Raw genomic sequence first — 20,888 nt, 5'->3', positions numbered from 1 at the left:
CTGATCTTGTACCTTGTACATTACATGATTGTAGAGACCCCTTTACCAGTCGACCTTTACCGTATTTACACTTTCATGACTTCGCTGTTCTGATCGATCTCTTTTTCTCGAAGATGTCACACATGCAACTGAAGGTGGTCATAGTTGGAGATGGTGCAGTGGGTAAAACATGTTTTCTTATACAATGGAGGACCAATTCATTCCCCAGTGAATACATCCCCACTTTGTTTGAAAGCTATTATTCTCTAATTATGGTCGACGGAAAACCAGTCACAGTGGTGCCATTTGATACAGGTACGTACCTGATTGTCGTTTGCACTTGTAATTATATATTATGATATTGATTCTGTTTGAGCAAATACTGTGAAGTTATGGATGTGTAAATTTTTCTCTCTCGACACTTGAAACACATCTGCTGGTTTATTACATACGCTAATTCTCTACAGCTGGTGGAGAAGACTATGATAGGCTCCGCCCACTTTCCTATCCCCAGACGGACATTTTACTTGTTGCATTTTCCATAAAATATCCAATTTCATTTGCAAACATCAAAGAGAAGTGGATACCTGAAGTTCGTCACTTTTGTCCGAACACACCTGTGCTGCTACTGGGGCTCAAGTGTGACCTCAGAGGTCAAGAGGTCAATGGTGACTACACTGAGGTCCCCCGCGAAGATGCTCTGCAACTGGCAAAAGATCTTGGTGAGGAATTCTTCCGTATTTCTGCTAGAGTGAAACCCTGTCTATAGTGGTCACCCTTGGGCAGACCAACAGTGGCTGTATTGTAGAGGGTGGCCTGCTAACACAGGTCCAAACACATGCTATGGAGACTTGGGCCCATTAACCTGGCTGTATTATAGAGGGTGGCCTGCTAACACAGGTCCAAACACATGCTATGGAGACTTGGGCCCATTAATCTGGCTGTATTATAGAGGGTGGTCTGCTAACACAGGTCCAAACACATGCTATGGAGACTTGGGCCCATTAACCTGGCTGTATTATAGAGGGTGACCTGCTAACACAGGTCCAAACACATGCTATGGAGACTTGGGCCCATTAACCTGGCTGTATTATAGAGGGTGGCCTGCTAACACAGGTCCAAACACATGCTATGGAGACTTGGGCCCATTAACCTGGCTGTATTATAGAGGGTGACCTGCTAACACAGGTCCAAACACATGCTATGGAGACTTGGGCCCATTAACCTGGCTGTATTATAGAGGGTGGCCTGCTAACACAGGTCCAAACACATGCTATGGAGACTTGGGCCCATTAACCTGGCTGTATTATAGAGGGTGACCTGCTAACACAGGTCCAAACACATGCTATGGAAACTTTGAGGCCCATTAACCTGGCTGTATTATAGAGGGTGGCCTGCTAACACAGGTCCAAACACATGCTATGGAGACTTTGGGACTCATTAACCTGGCTGTATTATAGAGGGTGGCCTGCTAACACAGGTCCAAACACATGCTATGGAGACTTGGGCCCATTAACCTGGCTGTATTATAGAGGGTGGCCTGCTAACACAGGTCCAAACACATGCTATGGAGACTTGGGCCCATTAACCTGGCTGTATTATAGAGGGTGACCTGCTAACACAGGTCCAAACACATGCTATGGAGACTTGGGCCCATTAACCTGGCTGTATTATAGAGGGTGGCCTGCTAACACAGGTCCAAACACATGCTATGGAGACTTGGGCCCATTAACCTGGCTGTATTATAGAGGGTGACCTGCTAACACAGGTCCAAACACATGCTATGGAAACTTTGAGGCCCATTAACCTGGCTGTATTATAGAGGGTGGCCTGCTAACACAGGTCCAAACACATGCTATGGAGACTTTGGGACTCATTAACCTGGCTGTATTATAGAGGGTGGCCTGCTAACACAGGTCCAAACACATGCTATGGAGACTTGGGCCCATTAACCTGGCTGTATTATAGAGGGTGACCTGCTAACACAGGTCCAAACACATGCTATGGAGACTTGGGCCCATTAACCTGGCTGTATTATAGAGGGTGGCCTGCTAACACAGGTCCAAACACATGCTATGGAGACTTTGGGACATTAACCTGGCTGTATTATAGAGGGTGGCCTGCTAACACAGGTCCAAACACATGCTATGGAGACTTGGGCCCATTAACCTGGCTGTATTATAGAGGGTGACCTGCTAACACAGGTCCAAACACATGCTATGGAGACTTGGGCCCATTAACCTGGCTGTATTATAGAGGGTGACCTGCTAACACAGGTCCAAACACATGCTATGGAGACTTGGGCCCATTAACCTGGCTGTATTATAGAGGGTGGCCTGCTAACACAGGTCCAAACACATGCTATGGAGACTTGGGCCCATTAACCTGGCTGTATTATAGAGGGTGGCCTGCTAACACAGGTCCAAACACATGCTATGGAGACTTGGGCCCATTAACCTGGCTGAACTTTTTCAAAAAATCATATCACCAACAGAACAAAGTTATGGCCGTTCAAAGATGCTTTATTTAATGTGTGTAAAGTTTCTAGAAGAACGCACGTTTTAATCCAATGTTACGTATGAAAGTGACATTTATTTGTATCTGATAACCGTATGACCTCCCCCCTCTTCCCCTCAGGAGCGGTGGGTTACTATGAGACAAGTGCCCTAACAGGAGCTGGTGTGAATGAGGCAATGGACTTTTGTGTGAGGGCAGGGCTAACAAGGGCAGGCAGAAAACAGTGAGTGAAATAGTAGGAGTATTGTCCTTATGGTCATCCTAAGCATTCTATATAATGCCGTATAGCGGGTTGTTTTCAAGGCACTATATTTATTTTTGCGGATTGACCTCGAACCTCAGAAGTTTAGTGGCTCGTTTACGTCCGGTATTGAATGACCTTTCTACTGCCGCCTAGGGGTGTGGTCGTTTGAACCTCTATCCTCGAAAATGAAATCCGCAGAATGTTTAGTTTGACCAATTCGCAAAAATTGAGTGCCTCGAAAATAACCCCCTAAACGGTATCGCTAGGTAATGGGCCTCAAAGTCTCCGTAGCATGTGTTTGGACCTGTGTTAGCAGGCCACCCTCTAGAATACAGCCACTGTTGGTCTGCCCAAGGGTGACCACTATAGACAGGTTTCACTGCATTAGTCAAATCTGGTTTACATTATTGTCACCTTGTAACTTTCCTTACAGGCGCTCCCAATCATCCGACCAATCATTTTCAACAAATGTCAGCAGACCCTCCCCGCCCCCTCAACTACCAGACCATAAAAAAGCACCAGCAATAAAAGTCCAAATTTCAACGTTTTCCTCTGATCGGGCAAAAACGATAAACAACCCATCTCATTCGGACATGGTCTTGAGACTGGAGGGCAAGACGTATCATGCCCATCGCTATGTGCTAGCATCTGCTTCAGATTTGTTTAGACAGCTGCTCGGAGTGACTCAGGAAGTTAAGGTGAGGTTTGTCTATTTAGTTCCTGCGTATCTCGGCAAATGCTGTGGATACCACACATCTATGATGGTCACTCTTGGGCAGACCAACAGTGGCTGTAATAAAGAGGTGGCCTGCTAACACAGGTCCAAACACATGCTATGGAGAGACTTTGGGGCCCATTAACCTGGCTGTATTCTAGAGGGTGGCCTGCTAACACAGGTCCAAACACATGCTATGGAGACTTTGAGCATTTATTCCAGTTGCTGTTCGACTGCATGCCACCACTATATACCGTTCTTAAAGTCTCGTCATAACGTTCAAATCTTATTTTCCTCTGTATAATTCTGGTAGTTGCTGCTATAGGCTCAAATACTGTATCATTACCAGTATATGGTTGTGAGACGTAAAGTACCGAGTGCTCTGTATATTACAGTGTTCCAATTAAGCAATGGCTTTGTGTCCACTCTCCCACCTCCTCCAGGTTGATAGTCTATGTGATGGGTGGGACAAGGCACGACTAAAGAAGGTTACCATGGAGACGGTAAACTTGGGGCAGCTGGAGGGAATGCTCCACATTGAAGACAGGTAATTAAGAGAATAATGTACACACTTTGTCTATCAATTCTTAGTTTTTGAGTGCGTTTTACGATAAATTTTTCTACAAAAATGTGTATGATGAAATTTTTTGTTTGCTATAGACCTGACTCGGACGGTAAACAGGTGACAGAGATGACCTTTGACCCCTCCATGGTGACAGAGCTGGCGCTATCTCGTGCCCTAACGTTCCTCTACACTGGAGTGGTGGAACTAGACAAAGAGAGCGAAGGTTTCGACGAAACAATCAAGATTTCTCAGCTGCTGAATTTACCCGAGTTGGAGCTCATGTGTGAGAATGCTCGTAAAGGGGAGGAGTTTCTTAATCAGAAAATTATAACGTGGTTGAATGATCGACATGCCAGTGTCACTAAGCAACTATTTCTCAACAAGGTATGCCATTTTTGTGCTGGTTATCTCGTACTTGCCTGTGCATCTTACTATCATGATTAACTGATTTTTGAGTCCAGATATATCATCTTTAGGGAGATCCATTTAAAATACATTGCTCGATAGAAGCAAAGACGTATGTTTTATCACCACCACACACCCACACACACACACACACCCACACACACACCCACCCACACACACAGGGATTGTTCTCTGACGTGTGTTTCCTGGTGGAGGGTGTGGTTGTCCCCGCCCATCGACTAGTACTGACCACACGATGTGAGGTCATGTCGGCCATGTTGTCTGGAGCCTTCCAAGAGAGTGCAGCTAACGAGGTAGGTTGTCATAGCGACAGATAGCTAATCACAAAAATTAATTATTACCTCACTTCTTTCGAAAAATTGAATTTATTATTCCTAGAATCAGAGAATTCAGCACACAAGAAGCATCTCCCAAATAGACGACTCTGTTTGTTAGCATGTACTTTGTGTTCATGTTCCATTCTACATACGTTATATTCTTAAAGCTAGCTCTACCCGCAAGTCACAGTGTCACAGAGATGCCCTACTGTAGTTGCTTAGCAACCATGCGTTTATTTCTATTTTCGAATTCCAATAGAATTTAAGTAATCAACTCCCTCCTCAGATATCCATCCCTGATATTCCATTGGACACGTTTGTGAGTTTCCTAGAGTACCTGTACACTGACCACGCCCCCATTGAGGAGGGGGACTCTATGGGAATATTGGAGCTGGCCAACAGGTGAAGGAAATTGTTGAGTTTAGGAGTGTTGCCGTGAGTTTGGTTTTGAGTATAATGGTCTACGGTGCATAATTATAGGCACGTATAATTATAGGCACGTATAATTATAGGCACGTATACTGTACATCCAACTCCTCAAATACCGTATAGCTGGTTATTTTCGAGGATGACCCAGAAACACGAAAATTTAGTGCCTTGAAAAATTGGTTTACTGTAGGGGTGTGGTTATTTGAACCACTATCCTCAAAATATTTTAGTTAGGGCAATCCACGAAAATTTAGTGCTTCGAAAATAACCCGCTATACAGTATAATTATTATTAAAGTAAAGACCTTGTTATTTTCAGAGCTTGTGTATCACATGCCTTATTGACTCCTCCCCTCTCCCTCACAACAGGTACGTGATGAGTCGGCTCATGTCACTCTGTGAACTGTATATCTCCAAGCATGTGGAGAGGGCTACTAAAGATTCTATTTCAAAGGCAAACGTCGACATTATAGGTGAGGTCATTCAATCATTCTACCTACATGTAACAGTCTGTGCCCAAATAATTTTAAGTGATGGTCAGTTATAATTGTTTAAAGCATCAAAGCACGATCATACAAATATGTTGCCAGCCAAATATAACGCCCACTCCCCACACACACACACCCACCCAACACCCACTCCACACATTTCCAACGCCCACTCCCCCCACACACACACACAGGAATCCTGCTCTCCTCACAGCTGCACAACGCGTCTCAGCTCAGCACTTGGTGCCTCCACTTCATATCAAGCAATTATGCTGATTTTGAGGAAAATGAACAATTCCTGCAATTGGACCAAGACAACCTCTCTTATGTGGAGGAGCATCGATGGCCACCTTACGAGGCCGCTATGAATGAGTATAAGGCCAAGTACCTCGATACTGAGGGGGAGGAGTCAGGTAGGTGTGGTTTATAGTCAGACTGACATAATTAAATAGCATGATGAGAAATACGAGTATCAAAGTGCAACCATGCAGGTTTTAAAATTGTCCAAGGTTTATTTTGTGGAAGATTCTGTGTTCCTAGTCTAGTCCTCGTGCATGATGCATGGCTTAGATAAGTCCTTTAATTCTGCTTCACCATAATACTATAAGCATCTATGGAAGCGGCTTTTTTTACTGGGGGCTTGAGCTGTTTACAGCAGTGTAGAGGCGAGCTTCTTTGGCTTGGTTGTGAGGGTAGACCGTACATATATATAGGAGGGCTGGTCGAGTACTGACGGTGGAGTTTTGCAGCAGTAGTGGAATGGGGCCGTTTTATAGTGAGGTGAGGCTATAAGCCATTCGTTGGTCCATGCATGCAAATCGTATACGCTGCAAATGCAGATGTGTCTATAGCGTTGTCTCTGTCATTTTGTGCAGTTCTATTTATTAATTGTGTTACTAAGACAGTGTTATGTTGCTATGCCCTTGAGATGCATGGCATATATTGCACTCAGCCCTCGTGCCCACGTTATAACTATAACTTATAAGCAGGCCACCCTCTATAATACAGCCAGGTTAATGGATCCCAGACTCTCCATAGCATGTGTTTGGACCCTCTTTATTGCAGCCACTGTTGCATGGCCATGATCTGCCCAGGGGGTAGACACTGTACTATATACCTCCCACCATGCATGACAATCCCCTCGCTACTACAGATGACCCCCCCAGGACATCAGAAGATGGAGCAGCTGTCAAGAGCCATAAGAGACGAGGACTCTCCTGACTGTTCAAGTAGATCAACTAGACGGAAACTGTTACTCTGTTCGTGTTAGCATGCACTTTTGTGCCATTGATTTTTATTCCATCACTTTTCACTGAATATTTTCACTGAATATTAATTAATTATCATAGGCTTGGAATGTAGTGACGTCATATCTCAACCACAAACATAAAATGATTTCCTGGTACATTGGTGTTCTGATCTTGTACCTTGTACATGTACAGACCCCTTTACCAGTCGACCTTTACCGTATTTACACTTTCATGACTTCGCTGTTCTGATCTATCTCTTTTTCTCGAAGATGTCACACATGCAACTGAAGGTGGTCATAGTTGGAGATGGTGCAGTGGGTAAAACATGTTTTCTTATACAATGGATGACCAATTCATTCCCCAGTGAATACATCCCCACTTTGTTTGAAAGCTATTATTCTCTAATTATGGTCGACGGAAAACCAGTCACAGTGGTGCCATTTGATACAGGTACGTACCTGATTGTCGTTTGCACTTGTAATTATATATTATGATATTGATTCTGTTTGAGCAAATACTGTGAAGTTATGGATGTGTAAATTTTTCTCTCTCGACACTTGAAACACATCTGCTGGTTTATTACATACGCTAATTCTCTACAGTTGGTGGAGAAGACTATGATAGGCTCCGCCCACTTTCCTATCCCCAGACGGACATTTTACTTGTTGCATTTTCCATAAAATATCCAATTTCATTTGCAAACATCAAAGAGAAGTGGATACCTGAAGTTCGTCACTTTTGTCCGAACACACCTGTGCTGCTACTGGGGCTCAAGTGTGACCTCAGAGGTCAAGAGGTCAATGGTGACTACACTGAGGTCCCCCGCGAAGATGCTCTGCAACTGGCAAAAGATCTTGGTGAGGAATTCTTCCGTATTTCTGCTAGAGTGAAACCCTGTCTCTAGTGGTCACCCTTGGGCAGACCAACAGTGGCTGTATTGTAGAGGGTGGCCTGCTAACACAGGTCCAAACACATGCTATGGAGACTTGGGCCCATTAACCTGGCTGTATTATAGAGGGTGGCCTGCTAACACAGGTCCAAACACATGCTATGGAGACTTGGGCCCATTAACCTGGCTGTATTATAGAGGGTGGCCTGCTAACACAGGTCCAAACACATGCTATGGAGACTTGGGCCCATTAACCTGGCTGTATTATAGAGGGTGGTCTGCTAACACAGGTCCAAACACATGCTATGGAGACTTGGGCCCATTAACCTGGCTGTATTATAGAGGGTGGCCTGCTAACACAGGTCCAAACACATGCTATGGAGACTTTGGGACTCATTAACCTGGCTGTATTATAGAGGGTGGCCTGCTAACACAGGTCCAAACACATGCTATGGAGACTTGGGCCCATTAACCTGGCTGTATTATAGAGGGTGACCTGCTAACACAGGTCCAAGCACATGCTATGGAGACTTGGGCCCATTAACCTGGCTGTATTATAGAGGGTGACCTGCTAACACAGGTCCAAACACATGCTATGGAGACTTGGGCCCATTAACCTGGCTGTATTATAGAGGGTGGCCTGCTAACACAGGTCCAAACACATGCTATGGAGACTTGGGCCCATTAACCTGGCTGTATTATAGAGGGTGGCCTGCTAACACAGGTCCAAACACATGCTATGGAGACTTGGGCCCATTAACCTGGCTGAACTTTTTCAAAAAATCATATCACCAACAGAACAAAGTTATGGCCGTTCAAAGATGCTTTATTTAATGTGTGTAAAGTTTCTAGAAGAACGCACGTTTTAATCCAATGTTACGTATGAAAGTGACATTTATTTGTATCTGATAACCGTATGACCTCCCCCCTCTTCCCCTCAGGAGCGGTGGGTTACTATGAGACAAGTGCCCTAACAGGAGCTGGTGTGAATGAGGCAATGGACTTTTGTGTGAGGGCAGGGCTAACAAGGGCAGGCAGAAAACAGTGAGTGAAATAGTAGGAGTATTGTCCTTATGGTCATCCTAAGCATTCTATATAATGCCGTATAGCGGCAAGGTACTATATTTATTTTTGCGGATTGATCTCGAACCTCAGAAGTTTAGTGGCTCGTTTACTTCCGGTATTGAATGACCTTTCTACTGCCGCCTAGGGGTGTGGTCGTTTGAACCTCTATCCTCGAAAATGAAATCCGCAGAATGTTTAGTTTGACCAATTCGCAAAAATTGAGTGCCTCGAAAATAACCCCCTAAACGGTATCGCTAGGTAATGGGCCTCAAAGTCTCCGTAGCATGTGTTTAGACCTGTGTTAGCAGGCCACCCTCTAGAATACAGCCACTGTTGGTCTGCCCAAGGGTGACCACTATAGACAGGTTTCACTGCATTAGTCAAATCTGGTTTACATTATTGTCACCTTGTAACTTTCCTTACAGGCGCTCCCAATCATCCGACCAATCATTTTCAACAAATGTCAGCGGACCCTCCCCGCCCCCTCAACTACCAGACCATAAAAAAGCACCCGCAATAAAAGTCCAAATTTCAACGTTTTCCTCTGATCGGGCAAAAACGATAAACAACCCATCTCATTCGGACATGGTCTTGAGACTGGAGGGCAAGACGTATCATGCCCATCGCTATGTGCTAGCATCTGCTTCAGATTTGTTTAGACAGCTGCTCGGAGTGACTCAGGAAGTTAAGGTGAGGTTTGTCTATTTAGTTCCTGCGTATCTCGGCAAATGCTGTGGATACCACACATCTATGATGGTCACTCTTGGGCAGACCAACAGTGGCTGTAATAAAGAGGTGGCCTGCTAACACAGGTCCAAACACATGCTATGGAGAGACTTTGGGGCCCATTAACCTGGCTGTATTCTAGAGGGTGGCCTGCTAACACAGGTCCAAACACATGCTATGGAGACTTTGAGCATTTATTCCAGTTGCTGTTCGACTGCATGCCACCACTATATACCGTTCTTAAAGTCTCGTCATAACGTTCAAATCTTATTTTCCTCTGTATAATTCTGGTAGTTGCTGCTATAGGCTCAAATACTGTATCATTACCAGTATATGGTTGTGAGACGTAAAGTACCGAGTGCTCTGTATATTACAGTGTTCCAATTAAGCAATGGCTTTGTGTCCACTCTCCCACCTCCTCCAGGTTGATAGTCTATGTGATGGGTGGGACAAGGCACGACTAAAGAAGGTTACCATGGAGACGGTAAACTTGGGGCAGCTGGAGGGAATGCTCCACATTGAAGACAGGTAATTAAGAGAATAATATACACACTTTGTCTATCAATTCTTAGTTTTTGAGTGCGTTTTACGATAAATCATACACAAAAATGTGTATGATGAAATTTTTTGTTTGCTATAGACCTGACTCGGACGGTAAACAGGTGACAGAGATGACCTTTGACCCCTCCATGGTGACAGAGCTGGCGCTATCTCGTGCCCTAACGTTCCTCTACACTGGAGTGGTGGAACTAGACAAAGAGAGCGAAGGTTTCGACGAAACAATCAAGATTTCTCAGCTGCTGAATTTACCCGAGTTGGAGCTCATGTGTGAGAATGTTCGTAAAGGGGAGGAGTTTCTGAATCAGAAAATTATAACGTGGTTGAATGATCGAAATATCAGTGTCACTAAGCAACTATTTCTCAACAAGGTTTGCCATTTTTGTGCTGGTTATTAAATTTTGTGCACATCTTATTATCGTAATTAACTGATTTTGAGTTCCGAATATATCAGCGTTTAGAGAGATCTGTAATATTGTGTTTTTAAAAAGCAAAGACTTGCCACATCCACACACACCACCCACACACTACACACACCCACACACACACCCACACACACCCACACACACCCACACACACACACACACAGGGATTGTTCTCTGACGTGTGTTTCCTGGTGGAGGGTGTGGTTGTCCCTGCCCATCGACTAGTACTGACCACACGATGTGAGGTCATGTCGGCCATGTTGTCTGGAGCCTTCCAAGAGAGTGCAGCTAACGAGGTAGGTTGTCATAGCGACAGATAGCTAATCACAAAAATTAATTATTACCTCACTTCTTTCGAAAAATTGAATTTATTATTCCTAGAATCAGAGAATTCAGCACACAAGAAGCATCTCCCAAATAGACGACTCTGTTTGTTAGCATGCACTTTGTGTTCGTGTTCCATTCTACGTACGTTATATTCTTAAAGCTAGCTCTACCCGCAAGTCACAGAGTCACAGAGATGCCCTACTGTAGTTGCTTAGCAACCATGCGTTTATTTCTATTTTCGAATTCCAATAGAATTTAAGTAATCAACTCCCTCCTCAGATATCCATCCCTGATATTCCATTGGACACGTTTGTGAGTTTCCTAGAGTACCTGTACACTGACCACGCCCCCATTGAGGAGGGGGACTCTATGGGAATATTGGAGCTGGCCAACAGGTGAAGGAAATTGCTGAGTTTAGGAGTAGTGTTGCCCCGTGAGTTTGGTTTTGAGTATAATGGTCTACGGTACATAATTATAGGCATGTATAATTATAGGCTCGTATAATTATAGGCACGTATAATTATAGGCACGTATACTGTACATCCAACCCCTCAAATACCGTATAGCTGGTTATTTTCGAGGATGACCCACAAACACGAAAATTTAGTGCCTCGAAAAATTGGTTTACTGTAGGGGTGTGGTCATTTGAACCACTATCCTCAAAATATTTTAGTTAGGGCAATCCGCGAAAATTTAGTGCTTCGAAAATAACCCGCTATACAGTATAATTATTATTAAAGTAAAGACCTTGTTATTTTCAGAGCTTGTGTATCACATGCCTTATTGACTCCTCCCCTTCAACAGATACGTGATGAGTCGGCTCATGTCACTCTGTGAACTGTATATCTCCAAGCATGTGGAGAGGGCCACAAAAGATTCCATTGCAAAGGCAAACGTCGACATTATAGGTGAGGTCATTCAATCATTCTACCTACACTGTACATGTAACAGTCTGTGCCCAGGTAATTTTAAGTGATGGTCAGTTATAATTGTTTAAAGCATCAAAGCACGATCGTACAATATCCGGTGAAGTATGTTGCCAGCCAAATATAACACCCACTCCCCACATACACACCCACCCAACACCCACTCCACACATACCCAACGCCCACTCCCCCCACACACACACAGAAATCCTGCTCTCCTCACAGCTGCACAATGCGTCTCAGCTCAGCACTTGGTGTCTCCACTTCATATCAAGCAATTACGCTGATTTTGAGGAAAATGAACAATTCCTGCAATTGGACCAAGACAACCTCTCTTATGTGGAGGAGCATCGATGGCCACCTTACGAGGCCGCTATGAACGAGTATAAGGCCAAGTACCTCGATACTGAGGGGGAGGAGTCAGGTAGGTGTGGTTTATAGTCAGACTGACATAATTAAATAGCATGATGAGAAATACGAGTATCAAAGTGCAACCATGCAGGTTTTAAAATTGTCCAAGGTTTATTTTGTGGAAGATTCTGTGTTCCTAGTCTAGTCCTCGTGCATGATGCATGGCTTAGATAAGTCCTTTAATTCTGCTTCACCATAATACTATAAGCATCTATGGAAGCGGCTTTTTTTACTGGGGGCTTGAGCTGTTTACAGCAGTGTAGAGGCGAGCTTCTTTGGCTTGGTTGTGAGGGTAGACCGTACATATATATAGGAGGGCTGGTCGAGCACTGACGGTGGAGTTTTGCAGCAGTAGTGGAATGGGGCCGTTTTATAGTGAGGTGAGGCCATATAAACCATTCGTTGGTCCATGCATGCCCATCTTATACGCTGCAGATGTAGATGTGTCTATAGCGTTGTCTCTGTCATTTTGTGCAGTTTTATTTATTAATTGTGTTACTAAGACAGTGTTATGTTGCTATGCCCTTGAGATGCATGGCATATATTATTGCACTCAGCCCTCGTGCCCACGTTATAACTATAACTTATAAGCAGGGCACCCTCTATAAGTTAATACAGCCAGGTTAATGATCCCAGACTCTGCATAGCATGTGTTTGGACCCTCTTTATTGCAGCCACTGTTGCATGGCCATGGTCTGCCCAGGGGGTAGACACTGTACTATATACCTCCCACCATGCATGACAATCCCCTCGCTACTACAGATGATCCCCCCAGGACATCGGACAATGGAGCAGCTGTCAAGAACCACAAGAGACGAGGACTCTCCTGACTGTTCATTAATGACAAGTGGATCAAACTGTTGCACTTTTGTGTGATTTTTATTCCATCACTTTTCACTGAATTATCACTTCTATAGTAGTGTGGTATTAAAATAATAGGATTGGAATGTAATGATGTCGTCTCTCAACCGCAAACATAACATTAGAAACGCCCTTCAGACTTCCTGGGTACAAGGTACAAGTTACTATGTGTACATGTAGAGACCCTTTACCAGTTTGCCTTTACCGTATTTACACATTGATCAACTGAGATCTTTTTCTCGAAGATGCAAAACGTGAAGGTGGTCATACTTGGAGATGGTGCAGTGGGTAAAACATGTTTTTTCATTCGATGGAGCACCAATTCATTCCCCAGTGAATACGTCCCCACTACGTTTGACAGCTATGCCGCCGAAATTATGGTCGACGGAAAACCAGTCATAGTGTCGCCATGGGATACAGGTACGTACCTAACTGTATGATGTCGTTTGCACTTGTAATTATATAAAACATGATATTGATTCTTTTGAGCAAATAATGTAAAGTTATGGATTTATGTAAACATCTTTTCTCTCGACCCTTGAAACACATCTGCTGGTTTAATCATATATGCTAATTCTCTACAGGTGGTGGAGAAGACTACGATAGGCTCCGCCCACTTTCCTATCCTGATACGAACATTTTCCTTGTTACATTTTCTATCAAATATCCAACCTCATTTGCAAACATCAAAGAGAGGTGGATACCTGAAGTTCGTCATTTTTGTCCGAACACACCTGTGCTGCTACTAGGGCTCAAGTGTGACCTCAGAGGTCAAGAGGTCAATGGTGACTACACTGAGGTCCCCCGTGAAGATGCTCTGCAACTGGCAAAAGATCTTGGTGAGGAATTTATGCCGTATTTCTGCTAGAGTGAAACCCTGTCTATAGTGGTGACCCTTGGGTATACCAACAATGGCTGTATTATAGAGGGTGGCCTGCTAACACAGGTCCAAACACATGCTATGGAGACTTGGACCCATTAACCTGGCTGTATTATAGAGGGTGGCCTGCTAACACAGGTCCAAGCACATGCTATGGAGACTTGGGCCCATTAACCTGGCTGAGCTTTTTCAAAAAATCATATCACCTACAAAACTAAAGTTATGGCTGTTCAAAGATGCTTCATTTAACATGTGTAAAAATTTCTAGAAGCACGCACATTTTAATCCAATGTTACGTATGCAAGTGACATATGACCTCCCCCCTCTTCCCCTCAGGAGCGGTGGGTTACTATGAGACAAGTGCCCTAACAGGAGCTGGTGTGATGGAGGCAATGGACTTTTGTGTGAGGGCAGGACTAACAAGGGTAGGCAGAAAACGGTGAGTGAAATAGTAGGAGTATTGTCCTTATGGTCATCCTAAGCATTCTATAATGCCGTATAGCGGGTTGTTTTCAAGGCACTGTATTTTCCGGATTGACCTCGAACCTCGAAAGTTTAGTGGCTCGTTTACTTCCAGTATCGAAAGACCTCTCTACTGTAGGGGTGTGGTCATTTGAACCTCTACCCTTCTGGCCCAGATATAGTACCACACCTTTCTGTTGTGGTCTTCTGGATTATACTGTAGCCAGCTTGTGGTCATCCCATAATCATAGAGCGAGTGTAATTATGGCCATTATCCTTGAAAAAATGAAATCTGCAAAATGATTAGTTTGAGAAATCCGCAAAAATTGTGTGCCTTAAAAATAACCCTCTATACAGTACAGCCAGGTTAATGGCATGTGTTTGGACCTGTGTTAGCAGGCCACCCTGTAAAATTTTTACAGCCACTGTTGAAGGTGACCACTATATAGACAGGTTTCACTGCATTAGTCAAATCTGGTTTACATTATTGTCACCTTGTAACTCTCTGTACAGGCACTCCCAATCATCTGACCAATCATTTTCCACGAATGCGGCCAGTGAACCTGAACTACCGGCCGATGAAAAAGCATCCTCTTCGGTAGATTTGGCACAAACGATAAACAACCCATCTCATTTATGTACTGGCATCTCTGGAATACCAAATCCACCATAATGTGCACTGGTAGCTAAGAACACTCAGTAGAGAACATTTTTAATTAAGTCTATTTGCAAAAAACTTTTTATGCAACTTTATAATTACAAGTGGATATATTCATAAGTACATGCTCCATTCTATTTTCAATATTTTTATTTAATACCAGAACTGACTCTGGAAGGGACGTGTCGGGTCTTCATTACCTCGACAGTGAGTGTACATGTATCACGTAGCGGGAAATATTCACGTTAATTGCTTTGCCTCTGCACCTCGCTCAAATTTCCCGCTACACAACAAAAATTTGGAAAAAACTTTTTAACTAATAATTATAAGAGGGCATTGCATGGCCTCTGAAGAGAAGACAGACCTAGCATATTGATTGGCTACCAGCAGGAGTGCATTCAGATCATGCACTCCTGCAAAAGCAAGAAAGATGGGCGGGGCTGGCATTAGTTAGGTTACGCCTCGATATTTAACCGCGGCTATATATCAATATAATTAATTTATGAAATCATTAATCCCACGCAATGAATACTTTGTTCTATTTTTAGACTGATTGACATGACAATCCACGATATAAACAAACAATCTGATATTCTCTCAGTATTAAGCTTTTGTGTTGCTTCCTAAACTCATTTCTCGAAGATGCCAAAACTGAAGGTGGTCATAGTTGGAGATGGTGCAGTGGGGAAAACATGTTTTCTCATTCGATTGAGCACCAATTCATTCCCCAGTGGATACGTCCCTACTGTGTTTGATAACTTTAGCAGCGATATTATGGTGGACGGAAAATCAGTCTCAGTGTCGCTATGGGATACACGTATGTACCTAACAAACCTGAACTGTATGATTGTGGTTTGCACTTTATATTGGTAGAGTATAAAGTATCAATCATCAGACGTCATCATAAAGGACGTCATCATAAAGGACGTCTGATGATTGATACTTTACTCTAGTACATGTATAGATTCTTCTTTTGCAATATCCTGTGAATTTCTTGATCCTTCCTACAGCCGGCCAAGAAGACTATGATAGGATCCGCCCACTTTCCTATCCCCAGACGGACATTTTCCTGATTGCATTTTGTGTTAAGTCCCCAACTTCATTTGAAAGTTCATTTGAAAACATCAAATATATGTGGATACCTGAAATTCGTCATCATTGTCCGAACACACCTGTGCTGCTACTGGGGCTCCAGTGTGACCTCAGAGGTCAAGAGGTCAATGGTGACTACACTGATGTCCCCCGCGAAGATGCTCTGCAACTGGCAAAAGATCTTGGTACGTATATCTTACTTGCTAGAATAAAGAGGTGGCCTGCTAATAGTTTCGCGAACACAACTTTTCCTGTAGAGGTAACGTATCGTCACTATTGCAGAAATTCCGTGCCCCTTGCCGAAATGTTGGTAGTAGTGCCAATGCTCAATTTTCAAAGTTGGAATGAGCAACCGTATGACCTCCCCCCTCTTCCCCTCAGGAGCGGTGGGTTACTATGAGACCAGTGCCCTCACAGGAGCTGGTGTGAGGGAGGCTATTGACGCTGGTGTGAGGGCAGTGCTAACAAGAGCAGGGAGGAGACGTAGATTCGTACTACCATGGAAACGGTGGGTGAAATATTAAGAGTACAGTAGACCTCGCTAATCCTAATAGAGCCGGACCAGACCCCATCCGAATTATACTGTATTAACATACATTGTCTATATTACAGCCACTGTTGGTCTGTCCAAGGGTGACCACTATATAGACAGGTTTCACTGATTTGGTTCCCTAAGACTATATTTATTGTCACCTTGTAACTCTCCTTTACAGACACTCCAAATCAGCCGAACAATCATCCGAACAATCATTTTACACAAATATCAATGAACCCTCCCCGCCCCCTCAAATGCCCGCAATAAAAGTCCAAACTTCAACGTTTTCCTCTGATTGGGAAAAATCGATAAACAACCCATCTCATTCAGACGTGGTCTTAAGACTGGAGGGCAAGACGTATCATGCCCATCGCTATGTGCTGGCATCTGCTTCAGATCTGTTTAGACAGCTGTTCGGGGTGACTCAGGAAGTTAAGGTGGAGCTTACAGTTTTAGCCAATCTCAGTCAATGCTGTGGATACCAGAATATTTATGTACATGTATACATCTATAATGGTCACTCTTGGACAGACCAACGGTGGCTGTAAAATAAAGAGGTGGCCTGTTATGGAGACTTTGAGTACAGTGTTCCAATTAAGCGATGGCTTTAATGTCCACTCTCCCACCTCCTCCAGGTTGATAGTCTGTGTGATGGGTGGGACAAGGCACGACTAAAGAAGGTTACTGTGGAGACGGTCAACTCGAGGCAGTTGGAGGGAATGCTTCACATTGAAGACAGGTAATTAAGAGACACTTTGTCTTATCAATTCTTAGTTTTTGAATGTGTTTCACGATCAATTTTTCAATAAAAATGTGTATGGTAAAATTTTTTGTTTGCTATAGACCTGACTCGGACGGTAAACAGCTGACGGAGATGGCCTTTGACCCCTCTGTGGTGACGGAGCTGGCGCTATCTCGTGCCCTAGCATTCCTCTACACTGGAGTGGTGGAACTAGACAAAGAGAGCGAAGGTTTCGACGAAACAATCAAGATTTCTCAGCTGCTGAATTTTCCCGAGTTGGAGCTCATGTGTGAGAATGCTCGTAAAGGGGAGGAGTCTCTGAATCCGAAAATTATAACGTGGTTGAACGAACGACATGCCAGTGTCACTAAGCAACTATTTCTCAACAAGGTATGCCATTTTTGTGCTGGTATTTGTGCATATGTGATTTTGAGTCCTGAATATATCAGCGTTTAGGGAGATCTGTAATAATTATAACAGCAAAGATTTGACACACACACACACACACACACACACACACACAGGGATTGTTCTCTGACGTATGTTTCCTGGTGGAGGGTGTGGTTGTCCCCGCCCATCGACTAGTACTGACCACACGATGTGAGGTCATGTCGGCCATGTTGTCTGGAGCCTTCCATGAGAGCACAGCTACCGAGGTAGGTCGTCATAGAGACAGATAACAAAATTAATGGCCTAACTTAATTGATTTATTATTCCTAGAATCAGAGAATTCAGCTCACAAGAAGTTGATTTCCTCTCCCAAATCGACCACTCTGTTTGTTAGCATGCACCAAGGGCGTATAAAAGAAGAGAGGTCATGCAACTCCTATATGAGCAGAGTTCAAACGTGGGCGGATGAATGTGCATGACAGTGCATGAAATGAAATTTATTTTTAGCACTTCATGCAAATGCACACATTCCTCCGCCCACATTTGAACTCTGCTAGCTACGTGTACTGATAGTGGAGTTGCATGCCCTCTCTTCTTTTATACGCCCTTGCATGCACTTTGTGTCATTCTTCGTACAGTGCATCCAGCTTAGAGAGTAGATTACCACAAATGTGTGAGTGGTTGTACTTAAATGTTGATATCTTTTGATTGGAACCTTTCTAAGAAATTGTGCTGATACCATTGTGTAGGTGAATGAATAAGCTACAACATATCTTCAATTTCCATGAAAACATGAGGTGGTGGGTTTGGGGAGATTAAGAAGAACAACAGCAAATTGTTATAGTGTGTAATCGGTTTGAGTAATAAAACAGTAATTTTCTACAGCTAAGGTCTCAGACTTCATCACATAATTGTTCAATGGTTTAGGTTTCCTGACCATCCTTTAAGGGTCTTATATTAGTTCACAGTGTATATAATTCATGATTTACTGGTTTTTAGGTATACTTTTGGTTAGAGTAATAACTTCTGAAAAATTAATAGCTTAGCTTTCAAATTTCTGTAATAAGTTTACAGATAAATGGGCTACATTTTGATACCAAGAACATCCTCTATGCTTTTTCCATTGCTGAAATAACACTGAAAAACTACAAATTTTACTACTGTTTTGATGACATCAGCAGCTGCTAACCACAAACCAATGACGCTTTAATCAACCACAAGCTTAATTAAGAGTGGGCGTACAATACAATTAAGTCACGGAGATGCGCTATATCACGCGTTTATTTCAAATTTAAGTAATCAACAAATTTTAACCCCCTCCTCAGATATCCATACCTGATATTCCATTGGACACGTTTGTGAGTTTCCTAGAGTACCTGTACACTGACCACGCCCCCATTGAGGAGGGGGACTCTATAGGAATATTGGAGCTGGCCAACAGGTGAAGGGAAATTGCCATTAATTGTTTTGGTAATTATATAGAAGATGTTTTACTGTACATTGGTACATCTAATCCCTCAAATATTAAAGTTGGAGCAAAGACCTTGAGAGCTAGCTAGCTTGCATGCATATGATGTGTATCACATGCCTTATTGACTCCTCCCCTCTCCCTCACAACAGATACGTGATGAGTCGGCTCATGTCACTCTGTGAACTGTATATCTCCAAGCATGTGGAGAGGGCCACAAAAGATTCCATTGCAAAGGCAAACGTCGACATTATAGGTGAGGTCCAGTCATGTATGCATGTGCTTAAGTGATGGTCATGAAATTGTGTTTTTATGTGGCCTTGGGTTGGCACGTGCCAGGCAAAAATAATGCCCACTTCCCCCACACACACCCACTCCACACATACCCAACACACACACAGGAATCCTGCTCTCCTCACAGCTGCACAACGCGTCTCAGCTCAGCACTTGGTGCCTCCATTTCATCTCAAACAATTACGCTGATTTTGAGGAAAATGAACAATTCCTGCAATTGGACCAAGACAACCTCTCTTATGTGGAGGAGCATCGATGGCCACCTTACGAGGCCGCTATGAACGAGTGTAAGGCCAAGTACCTCGATACTGAGGGGGAGGAGTCAGGTGGGTGTGGTTTATAGTCAGGCTGCGTCACATAGCATAATGAAAAATACTGGCAAGTATCAAAGTAAGTCCAGCCATGCAGGACGCTGTTAATGTTCATGATGTTCAGCATTGCTGGAGTTTCTTCTTTGCAACGTATACCATGCAGGTTTTTAATTTTGGAAGATTCTGTGTTCCTAGTCTAGTCCTCGTGATATATGGCTTAGATAAGTCCTTCATTTCTGCTTCACCATTGCTCTAAGCATCGACTAGCTAGTCCTATATACTATACCTACCCCCCACCATGCATGCATAACAATCCCCTCGCTACTATACAGGTGACCCCTCCGCTACTACAGATGACCCCCCCAGGACAGCGGACAATGGAGCAGCTGTCAAGAGCCACAAGAGACGAGGACTCTCTCGACTGTTCAAATAGTCTGAAAAACTGTCACTCTGTTTGTGTTAGATGCCATTGATTTTTATTCCATGCAGTCACTTCTTTTCCTTTTACTATAGTGTACAATTTATGAGAAAATGCTCCATTCGATAATTATTGGCTCAGTAATAATTAGTGGTCGATATAAATTTAATACCAGGACTGACTCTGGAAGGTGTCGGGCGCCTTCATTACTCCAATGACATGCATGCGTAGCGAGAAATTTGGCTCAATGTTCGTGGGTTGCACATTCACATTCAATGCCACCCACCAATAGCAGCTTTGCATGTGAAATACTGATCATGATGGTGGGAGTTTCTCCCAGTTTTAACTAATTTTGCTCTGCCCTATTTTGCACCTCACCAAACAAGCTACATTATTAATGAAACAAATTTATAATTATATATGAGAGGACATGGTCATGGGGAGAACACAAACCTAACTATAGTATACTGATTAGTAGTATAGTCTACTGCATGGTTGCAGGCTCTACAATGAATGTACCA

General features: G+C 43.5%; 3 protein-coding genes across 5 annotated transcripts; all 3 read left to right on the top strand.

The window, feature by feature from the left end:
- The first annotated feature begins 60 nt into the window (after positions 1-60).
- Positions 61-13,258, top strand: LOC135347867 (rho-related protein racA-like). Of its 3 annotated transcripts, none has more exons than XM_064545971.1 (11): positions 61-294; positions 447-701; positions 2,617-2,719; positions 3,174-3,438; positions 3,899-4,002; positions 4,116-4,404; positions 4,608-4,739; positions 5,050-5,165; positions 5,561-5,664; positions 5,874-6,092; positions 13,019-13,255. In XM_064545971.1, exons 1-11 carry the CDS (start codon positions 114-116, stop codon positions 13,084-13,086), a joined length of 1,836 nt encoding a protein of 611 aa, XP_064402041.1. In that variant the 5' UTR covers positions 61-113; the 3' UTR covers positions 13,087-13,255. The 3 variants fall into 3 exon arrangements, with proteins under 3 accessions (XP_064402041.1, XP_064402040.1, XP_064402042.1); XM_064545970.1 differs by lacking the exon at positions 13,019-13,255 and adding an exon at positions 6,833-7,084; XM_064545972.1 differs by lacking the exons at positions 61-294; positions 447-701; positions 2,617-2,719; ... (5 more) ...; positions 5,561-5,664; positions 5,874-6,092 and adding exons at positions 7,145-7,379; positions 7,532-7,786; positions 8,760-8,862; ... (5 more) ...; positions 11,724-11,827; positions 12,051-12,269 and having other exon boundaries at positions 13,019-13,258.
- A 34-nt stretch (positions 13,259-13,292) lies between these two features.
- On the top strand, positions 13,293-15,282 carry LOC135347966 (ras-related protein ced-10-like). The gene is made up of 4 exons (XM_064546124.1): positions 13,293-13,537; positions 13,702-13,956; positions 14,334-14,436; positions 14,973-15,282. The coding sequence occupies exons 1-4, from the start codon at positions 13,363-13,365 to the stop codon at positions 15,130-15,132; spliced, it is 693 nt and encodes a 230-aa protein (XP_064402194.1). The 5' UTR covers positions 13,293-13,362; the 3' UTR covers positions 15,133-15,282.
- Positions 15,283-15,653: 371 nt separating this feature from the next.
- On the top strand, positions 15,654-20,496 carry LOC135347863 (rho-related protein racA-like). Its single transcript, XM_064545965.1, has 11 exons — positions 15,654-15,934; positions 16,128-16,394; positions 16,591-16,717; positions 16,923-17,181; positions 17,380-17,483; positions 17,588-17,876; positions 18,011-18,142; positions 19,202-19,317; positions 19,497-19,600; positions 19,746-19,964; positions 20,282-20,496. Exons 1-11 carry the CDS (start codon positions 15,760-15,762, stop codon positions 20,380-20,382), a joined length of 1,893 nt encoding a protein of 630 aa, XP_064402035.1. The 5' UTR covers positions 15,654-15,759; the 3' UTR covers positions 20,383-20,496.
- The last annotated feature ends 392 nt before the right edge of the window (positions 20,497-20,888 follow it).

This window comes from Halichondria panicea, chromosome 14 (assembly GCF_963675165.1).
Source record: "Halichondria panicea chromosome 14, odHalPani1.1, whole genome shotgun sequence".
NCBI classification, from domain to species: Eukaryota; Metazoa; Porifera; class Demospongiae; order Suberitida; family Halichondriidae; genus Halichondria; species Halichondria panicea.
The sequence above is the reverse complement of the archived record's forward strand: the minus strand, read 5'-3'. Positions and strand labels throughout refer to the sequence as shown.